At 45.2% G+C, this 9,753-nt stretch overlaps 2 protein-coding genes across 2 annotated transcripts; one reads left to right on the top strand and one right to left on the bottom strand.

Moving 5' to 3' along the window:
• Positions 1-2,031: 2,031 nt before the first annotated feature.
• LOC131284856 (uncharacterized) lies at positions 2,032-4,933 on the bottom strand. The gene is made up of 5 exons (XM_058313715.1): positions 4,819-4,933; positions 3,444-3,571; positions 3,261-3,338; positions 2,217-2,459; positions 2,032-2,067 (listed from the first exon to the last, which is right to left on the bottom strand). The coding sequence occupies exons 1-5, from the start codon at positions 4,931-4,933 to the stop codon at positions 2,032-2,034; spliced, it is 600 nt and encodes a 199-aa protein (XP_058169698.1).
• A 610-nt stretch (positions 4,934-5,543) lies between these two features.
• On the top strand, positions 5,544-9,644 carry LOC131284855 (superkiller complex protein 2). Its single transcript, XM_058313713.1, has 5 exons — positions 5,544-5,552; positions 5,614-7,947; positions 8,026-8,797; positions 9,018-9,196; positions 9,270-9,644. The coding sequence occupies exons 1-5, from the start codon at positions 5,544-5,546 to the stop codon at positions 9,642-9,644; spliced, it is 3,669 nt and encodes a 1,222-aa protein (XP_058169696.1).
• The last annotated feature ends 109 nt before the right edge of the window (positions 9,645-9,753 follow it).

Genomic DNA, 9,753 nt, shown 5'->3' with positions numbered 1-9,753 from the left:
AGAAGAAAGGGAAATCTTTATCCACGGATGACTGATTTGTGTTTTAAATAAAGAGAAATAATAAGCTGTGAATCGAACTTCTACGTGATATATATTTTGGTTGCGTCAATATACATCCGAAACGCATATTTTGTACTATTTGGGCCGTGAATTGTCCTTTAAAACTGGATAGAGATATTCCACAAAACGAAGAGGTTGCAATTTTCTTTCGTTGATCCTGTAAAATTAGTTCCAAACACATAATGAACAGTTTTGTATTATTTTCGATTGGTTTATACTGTCCATATTTAAATTAAAAAAAAATAATTAATTAATTAATAAAAATGCAGTAAAACATCATCGAATACTCTAAATTTTTTAAATTACATTTGTAAACAATTGTTTACCGTGCAATTCAAACATCTATCGTCTCACTATACTGAAGAGTGAAGGGCTCCTTCCACGACGCGAGTATGGTAGTGAGTATGGTAGTGAGTATGATGATTGACAGGTGCTCCGACACTCATCATACTCACCAGGCACCCATTTTCATACTCACTACCATACTCACCATTCCCGGCATCGCCGGGAGTATGGCTGATACGCAGGTGACTGTCAAATGACAGAAACCTGGCATGACATCTGCAAGCATACTGTAAACGGGGTTGAATACCTAAACATAGAGTTGCGTGTAGTCTTTTCGGTCATACGTCCTACGATTTTAGTGAAATATTCAACAATGTTTGAAAATAAATGTTCTGTTGTTCAAATCTACTAATCGAATGAAATCGAGTCGTTCTATATGATACAAATGATGCGTTAAGATTGATAGATTTTTTTTTGCGAGATTAATTTTACGCACATTCGTATCATTGTACATCCGTGGAAAGAATAAAACAAAGTATGTTTACAGTAAGTATTAGATATGCATGCAACCAAAAACTTTGTTTTACGTTCAATACAACTAAGGTATTATTTTATCAAAGAAAATTAGTATTTTACTCCAAAATTGTTTCCAATGTGTCAACAACCAACAGCTCCAACGAAAACATGCCGTCAATTCCCATTTCATTTCCCAAAAATTCTGAGAACTGGCTTCGCGAACATTACTGTGTACTTTTTCAGTTCAGGTTTGTCTTTCAAGCTGTGTAGTTTCAAGTAAGTCAGAAAGTTATTTTTGTAATTAATGAAGTGAAAAAGAGTAGTTTTTAATTTGTGCAATTACAGGCCGCAAAATCCATCAGGTCGATTAAAATGGGTGAGAGCAGTGTGTCTAAACGAAAACCTAACCAAAAAGTAAGCGACGAACGGCTTGGAAAGAATGAAGTATAGTTAGTGAACTTTTTCTTTTTTAGACGATTGTCATGAGCGATGAAGAAGCTCTTATCTTTATAGATAAAGTAAAGCTTTATCCAGCAATATGGGATACAAAGTCAGCGGATTATAAAAACCTACAAAAAAAGACAGACGCATGGAACACCGTTTCGGCCTCTGGGTGTTATTCAGTGGAAGAATTGAAAAGCAAGTGGAAGTCCCTGCGTGGAACTTATAGAAAGTTGCGATCTGTCTATAAGAACAGTATGGTTACTGGCTCGGGTAAAGTAATGTTGTGTGCTCTGTTTAAGTATAACCTAACATCATGTATTATACTTTCCAGCCCGCACCGATGTTGAAAGGCCAAGTTGGTTCGCCTATGAAGCCTTGGAGTTTTCAGATCCACAAGAGGCGGATAGCGAGGACATTGGTGTGAGTATAAGTTCATAATCGTAATGGCAATTGCCCTAGGTTTTGCATCGCTGTAGTTGACGTATTACGCCAAGTTCCTTCTACTACTTGACCCTCCACAACCCTGTCTGTCAACTCTGATGGCGAATAAGTATTTTGTGAATCCCTTTTTCGCAGAAAATTATGCAAGCATACAGTTGCTAGCACAATTTTCTTCGCAACATCAGGGGTTTGTAACATAGGGCGGGAATATACGCGGAATGCTGAATTCCAAAGGCATTCTCTACCGTTCGCCGAGCACGAGAATGGCGATAGTTAAACTCTCGCTCAGGAGATCCGGTAGGATGCGTTCCGCTGAAAGGCCTAATACAATACGACGAAAAAGCAAAAGCTTTGTCTCCAAGCAGCATATATGGAACGTTGATGGCGTAGGGAACCCTCAAAACAGCCGGCTCAGGAATATTTAGTGTATTATTCTCAAATTTATGATAAATTTGAGTATGCTTCCATACACCGCCATCTGACATCCTGCCTGGACAGCCGACATCAGCATATAGGAAATTGTAGTCCGCGTCAACAATAGCCATTAGTACAACACTATAAAAGTGTTTATAGTTGAAATATTCGGAGCCACTGTTTTTCGGTGCTTGAATTCGCACGTGCTTTCCGTCAATGGCCCCGATGGCGTGAGGAAAATTCCATTTCAGCTCAAATTGATTGGAGACACGTAACCAGTCTTCTCTAGTAGACGGTATCTGTAAAGAAAAGGAAAGCAGAGATAGTTCGAATGAGCACATACTATACATTTTAGCATTTCTTCTTGTGAATAACATTTTTTCAAATTTTGTTTACAGATGCCAGATGTATCATCACACATCTCAAATACACATGAAATAGATCATCCATATTTCCTAGGCGCCGCACCAGCTGCAGACGAAGCTCACCAATCACGAACACCAACATCACCTGCTTTAGGTAACACCATAACCACGCATGATTTTGGTTATAACTCTAATAACTCCACAACTCCCCTCGCAGATCCTTCTATCCAACCAGTCCCAGAGCCACGTGCCAAGTCGTCAAGAAAAAGGCGCCTAAGCCCAGATGACTTAGACGTCGAGATATCTGGAGTCTTAAAAGAACTTAACGACACAGTCAGATCCTTGGCACCCCCTGCTAGAGATATCGGCAGGTATTTAAATGATACGATAAACGCTGTTGAACCAGATATAGCCGGTGATCTTGTAATAGAAGTGGAACAAGCCATAACCAGGGCAAACATTAGGAACCAAAACAAAAAACGAAAAATTACTATAGACAAAGGTACTAACACTTAATAGGTTAATGAGGTATTTAGGCGTGGTGTTTTCTTGCGCAACACTGAACCATGTGTATCTCCAAGTCTTAATATTTAGGTTAATATATAATTAGTTTTATCTTTTTTGAATTTTGTTTTGAGTTCGATAGTAGTAGCGTATACCGGCTAAATTATTTTGAAAAGTAAATGTACTTATGGAATGGATTTAAACAATTGTACTGTATCCCTTCCCTCTTACCTTCACATGATGTCCTAGAACCTCGATGAGGCAAGCACAAACTTCAGGAACAATTCGGGCTATAGTTGTAACGGACACCTGCAAAAGCAGTTGCAATTAAAAGAATAATTCAATTTTCTACATTGTAAACCAAATTTTAACTCGAACCAGTTGTTACAAATTATATGAAATTTTATTACGCACCTTGAAAAAAAATTGCAAACTTGTGTAGGAGTCTCCGGTAGCCAAATACTTTAACGTTATAGCTAATCGTACCCGTGGTTCGATTGGCTCGCGCATGTTAGTAGTTTGCCGTATTATCCGCGGACTAACTAGCGATAATATGAAGTCGAAATCCACTTTCGACATCCGGATAAACTGGACAACTGTTTGATCTATTCTGTTCTCCAAAATAGTGGATAGATATAGATCGTCATTCACCCGGCATAAAAAGATGTCGTTCATCCACATACGATGACGACGTCTGTGGTTTTCTAGCCGGTCGCGTTCCCGGCGCATTCTTCGCAACACCTGCAGGCGAGCTAAATTACTGATAGTCAGTAGCAGTTGTTGCCTTACATCCATGATAATGTACGTAGTTTTCGCTTTTAAACTATCCAGAGTATGTAACAATACAAACAAAATTAAACTGGATCACGGTCCACGGGCTTTCAAGCTTGGCGTACATACACTCTTGTGCAGTATTTTAGCACATGCTAAATTTGAAGATCAATGCCGTACCAAAGCTTTGTTGTACATATTTAACGGGCATAACCAAAAGGTTTTTGATCATTTTCTTTCTTAATAATCACAACAAACATCAATTTTGGAAAAATAAAGATTATTTAAGGGAGGAATGTACAACTTGGCAGATTTATCCAACGATGAATATTAGTAACATGTGCTTAATAAATCACCCACACTGTAGCTTTCTTTGTCGGCTTCATCAGCTGGTGCGCCATCTGTCAACAGATACCATACCATACTCACCTGGCTTCGTCCACACGGAAGCATACTCACCCATATACCCCGCTAGGCGAGGTCGCATGCAAGTTGTCCTCCACTTGTGTCATCAGGCCTCGGGCCTGGGTAAAGGGAGGACGTTTTTATATGGGAGCTTGCACGCGGTAGAACGATGGAGGACGTTCGAGCAGTCAAATAAAAAAGCAAATGGGGATGTGTGCGTGCATCCAGTGGCCCAGAAATTGTAGCTGTGTGAGTATGCTCGGAGGAGTTTAGTTGTATTTGTGATACCTACCCATGTATGTTTAATGCTAACGAATTTCTTTCGAATTGAAAGGCAACCTCGGTTCATACCTGAAATTGTTTCTTCAACGTAAAGAGTCGCTTTATTCTAAAACGAATTGTACCACTTCTACACATCCTGGCAAGATCCTCCATTATTCTTAATGCGTTTTTCACTTGCTCACGTTTGTTTACGCCGGCATACGAGAAAGAATGCTTTCGGCCCCACGGGACCGACGTAGCGCTTAACGTGTTAACACAATAATAATCTCACTTTAAAATGGGTCCGCTTTTACACTACGTATGAATAGTTTTCACTAAATTTTTATCTTACCAATTCCAATGTCTGTTGTCGCTGAATCTTCCGGAACATTCGCTGAACCCTTCTTCTCCAACAATTCTGATTCCACTTCCACTCTAACTCCACCAGAAAGCGAAGACGATGCCATTCCTCAACAGTTGCGCGTAGATCATCTAAAATATAGTGTTGTCGTTAGTACGACTTGCTCTTGACTGAAATATGGGCGCCTACCTGAACTTGTCAAATTTTCGCCGGATCGTCGAGCAATTCTCGCATCAACACAAGTAAAACACACGAGTGTACAGATACGGGTCACCATGTTTCACACACCACGTTGGATCGAAGCGGTACGTTCATTACACAGAAGAGGAAGATAGCAAAAAATAGCCTAGGCGTGTAAGGGAGAAAGCATGCACCAAGTCTTGTACACAACATCCAAAGTATAGGTCAGGGGTGGTTGCGGATCGAGGAAAGTACTCGAAATCGCCTAGCGGGACGGTGCGCGTTTTTGACATCTGTCAAAAACTCACTACTAGAAATCCGGCCCATACTCGCTGTGTGGAAACGGTCCTTGAGAATTTTCTTTTGTGAGCTCTGATTTCTCATCTCACTTGTCATATGGCAACAAGGTGACTAGATACATGGTTTAAATCTATGTACCTTGTACGAAACCGGCAGAAAACGCGAAAAATAGTAAACATTGCGGAACATCAACATTACGTTTGTTTCTTTGTGTCCACCTTTTTGTTGCGATGAAAATGTTTGATGTAAGCTAGTGAAACGGTTGCTTGAATGGGTAATTGTGAATTGCGTTTTCCTCCTTTTTAGCCGGCCTGGTTAAAGAAGCCTCCGCCGATCGTGGATGATACCGAGGACGAGGAGCGGGCATATATTCTCGAGCCAAAGATTCCACTGCACGAGCCCAAACCAACATTTTGCCCACGTCATCCTACAGTAGAGCATCTGTACGACATTCCCAGTGCCCCCATCTGCACTCGCATCGTACCGGAGCGATGCACGGAAACGGGAAAAGTGTTGGATTTCATCGAAGCGCAGGTGCAGAATGCCGGTTCGAATGCTAAAAACTCCATGTCACTGCAGCGCGAACCGACCGAGTCGCTCGATTCGGCACGCGGCTCGGCCTCGAACTTTCCGTTCTGGCCCGGTGGGTTTGATGAGCCCGAAACCGTGCTGGCAAAGCTGCAGAGAAGCGATAGTCCTATGTTTGAGATGAACCTGAAGACGTGCCCCCCGGGATTTTCGAACGGAATTGAGTTTTCCCAAAGCCGCACACAGGGTGGCTACAATCCGGGTGGTACCGGGGTTGTCGATCTACTGTCGGCGATCGACGATGACGATGGATTCGAGCTACTATCGGAGGATCAAAAGAAAAATGCCGCTATCGTCGGGTCGGCGAAAGATACTGTTGGCGTGCCAAAGGCCACCCCTATGACGTTGGAAGATGAGAGTCTTCTGGTGGTGGAAAAGGAACGTTCCGTGGATCAGGTGCTTAAAATTGGGGCACTTAACCTGAATCGCAGCGCTCAGTCGGCCGAGTGGGCCGAAATGCTCGACATCTCAAAGCCGGTCGACGATTTCTACGTGAAAGTACCAGTAATGGCCCATCGGTTTCCGTTCGAGCTGGACATATTCCAAAAGCAAGCAATCCTGAAGCTAGAAGAGCACAGCCACGTTTTCGTAGCAGCACACACATCCGCGGGAAAGACGGCTGTGGCGGAGTATGCGATCGGTCTCTCAAAGAAACACATGACCAAGAGCATCTACACGTCGCCAATTAAGGCGCTGTCGAATCAAAAGTATCGCGACTTTAAGGCTACCTTTCAGGATGTGGGGCTCATCACGGGCGACATACAGATCGATCCAACCGCATCTTGCCTTATCATGACGACGGAGATCCTCCGCTCGATGCTGTACTGTGGCAGTGACATAACGCGTGACCTCGAGTACGTCATCTTCGACGAGGTACACTACATCACCGACTCCGACCGCGGTCATGTTTGGGAGGAGGTGCTAATCCTGCTACCGGACCACGTGTGTATCGTAATGTTGAGCGCCACCGTACCAAACACATTGGAGTTCGCCAACTGGGTGGGCAAGACGAAGAAGAAACGCGTGTACGTGGTAAGCACGGCCAAGCGGCCCGTTCCGCTCGAGCACTATCTGTATACCGGGTTTGGGGGAAAATCCAAGAACGACTCGTTCCTGATCGTCAACGAGCACAGCCAGTTCGTGGGCGAAGGTTTCGCAAAGGCCAAGGAAAGCATCGAGGCAAAGTCGAATGTTCATCAGCGCCCGGGCAAGTATTCCCAGCGACAGGAGCAGACACTATGGGTTGGACTGATCGACCACCTGCAGAAGAAGGAGAAACTTCCAGTGGTGGCGTTTACACTCTCGCGAAACCGATGCGACAACAATGCCGAAGCGCTTTCGTCCTGCGACCTTACGACGGCTCGGGAGAAGTACGCCATCACGAACTTCTTCCAGCAGTGCCTACAGCGGCTTATTCCGGCCGACCGGGTGCTTCCACAAGTACTACAGATCCAGCATTGCCTCGAGCGGGGCATCGGCGTGCATCACAGTGGCATCCTGCCCATCCTCAAGGAGATCGTGGAGATGCTGTTCGCCCGTGGTCTCGTGAAGATACTGTTCGCCACGGAAACGTTCGCCATGGGCGTCAATATGCCGGCCCGCACGGTCATCTTCGACAGTACGCGTAAGTTCGACGGGTCATCGATGCGCACGCTGCAACCGTCCGAGTACACGCAGATGGCAGGTCGTGCCGGTCGCCGAGGCCTCGATAAGACCGGTACGGTGATGATAATTTGCAAGCGTGACCTACCGAGTGAGTTGGAACTGCGCACGATGATCCTGGGCAAACCTGTCCGACTGGAGTCACAGTTTCGGTTAACGTACGCGATGATACTGTACCTGCTGCGGGTGGAGCTTGTGACAGTGGAGAACATGATGCTCCACAGCTTCCGCGAGTTTGGCAAACGGCAGCAGATGCCGCAGAGTAAGCTCGAGCTGAGCAAGGTGGAGGAGAAGGTATCTGCGCTGAGCAAACTTGGCGATCATCTGAAACCTCTGTGTCAGTTTTACGATGCGGCGCGAGAGTATATCGATATTTGGCATCAGCTGGTGGTACGTTGCACAGCAATCCCTATGCGGTGCTAAATATTCTTCTTTAAACTTTCATAAGCCTTCTTTTCACCATTTCAGCCGCACCAACTATGTCAACAAAAAGTGCTTAACGACATCAAACCGGGCCGGGTGCTGATCGTAACGGACAAAGATCACTACAACAAGTTAGCGGTCGTGCTGTCGATCTCACTGCAGTCGTACCGAGAGGCGAAACTGTCCGTGCTAGTGCTCGATCATCAAACTACATCTACGAATCAGCCAAATCCTATGGAACAACCGACACCAGCCCTCGATCGTGGTCCCCTTTGGCACCGAATGCTAGCCCTCGCGGCGCACTATCAGTGCTTCGTTCCCGGTGGATTCGGTGGCCATCGGGTGCTTCCGATCGGGCTCGTCAACGTGATGGCCGTCACGAAGCACATCGTGCGTTGCGACGAACGGAAAATACTGCAAAACTGGGAAACCCGCCAAATACCGCGCTTCCGCGATACGCCTCCCTCACCGGCCACACTGCAGGCCGTGGCCACGCTGAACGAAATAAACACCATGGTCCTATCGTTCGGTGGTCCGTACTCACTCGAATCGATCACACTCGAGTGCAAACTGGAACAGCTCGATCTCTCGAAGGCACTGTCGGCAGCCGGGTTGCACGTGTCCCAGTATACACCGTACACGAACATTGCCAACTTCGAGCACGAGTTTGCGATCGTGTACGATCGGAAGCAACTAGAGCGCAAGCTGGACGATCTGAAGTTTCAGGTGTCGTACGAGAGTTTATCGCTCTATCCGGACTACTGTCGGAAGCTACAGGTGCTACAGGAGCTGAACTACATCGGTGAAATGCAGCAAGGTATGAATGAAATAGTTAAGTCACATGCGTGTTTTTCTTGTTAATAATTATATAAAGAGTTATTACGTTTATTACATTGTTTTCACGCCGGACTCTTGTGAGCCGAACTTTTTCTTATAAACGTTTAAATGCTAAGCGAAGGATACTATGACTACAATGTCGTTTACTAACTAACTTAGCCTACTATGTTCACCATTCATTCATTCATTCAATCCTTTAGTCGCGATAAAAGGGCGCGTGGCGTGTGAGATGGGACAGAATGAACTGATGATAACGGAGCTGGTGATGCGCAACATATTGACCGATCTTCAACCGGCGGAAATTGCTGCTCTTCTCTCGAGTCTGGTGTTTCAGGCTAAAACAGAAAACGACCCGAAGCTGACAGAAACACTGAAAACGGTAGCTAAACCAAAAACGATAAATAAAATACACTATTGATTCACTTTCTCGGTTTTTTTCGCCATACTTTCAGGGTGTCGCACAGTTCAAGGAGGTGGAAAATGATATTCAGCGCGTCGAACGGCAGCACGGTGTGACCGATGCGCCCCGCAAGGAGGAGCTTAACTTCGGCCTGGTGGAGGTCGTGTACGAGTGGGCTTGCAATAAGCCGTTCGCCGAAATTATGGTCCTCACCGACGTCAAGGAGGGAATCATCGTGCGGTGCATTCAGCAGCTGAACGAAACGCTGTGCAATGTGAAAGACGCGGCCCGTATTATTGGTGACCCGGTGCTGCACATTAAGATGGAGGAAGCATCGAATGCCATCAAGCGAGACATTGTGTTTGCCGCCAGTTTGTACACTTCCGGTACGCCAATCGTTATTGGGGAGGTTTCAGGCCCGGTCTGAGTTTATAACCAACGCCACCGAGAGTCCCCATAGACTGACTATCCATGTACGCAAAGGTAAAAAGTCTGGTAATCTTTCTGGCGCTATCGTTGTTTTTAATAAATGCTTT

Source organism: Anopheles ziemanni, chromosome 3, assembly GCF_943734765.1.
Source record: "Anopheles ziemanni chromosome 3, idAnoZiCoDA_A2_x.2, whole genome shotgun sequence".
Taxonomy (NCBI): Eukaryota; Metazoa; Arthropoda; class Insecta; order Diptera; family Culicidae; genus Anopheles; species Anopheles ziemanni.
This window is presented reverse-complemented; position numbering and strand designations above follow the sequence as displayed.

Coding starts and splice junctions, on each gene's coding strand:
- LOC131284856 (XM_058313715.1), bottom strand. CDS start 4,933: ATGGCATCGTCTTCGCTTTCTGGTGGAGTTAGAGTGGAAGTGGAATCA. Junction 3,572..4,818: donor GACAACAGACATTGGAATTG/GTAAGATAAAAA, acceptor TATTATCGCTAG/TTAGTCCGCGGATAATACGG. Junction 2,460..3,260: donor TTCTAGGACATCATGTGAAG/GTAAGAGGGAAG, acceptor TTTTCTTTACAG/ATACCGTCTACTAGAGAAGA.
- LOC131284855 (XM_058313713.1), top strand. Junction 8,798..9,017: donor CATCGGTGAAATGCAGCAAG/GTATGAATGAAA, acceptor TCAATCCTTTAG/TCGCGATAAAAGGGCGCGTG. Junction 9,197..9,269: donor TGACAGAAACACTGAAAACG/GTAGCTAAACCA, acceptor CCATACTTTCAG/GGTGTCGCACAGTTCAAGGA.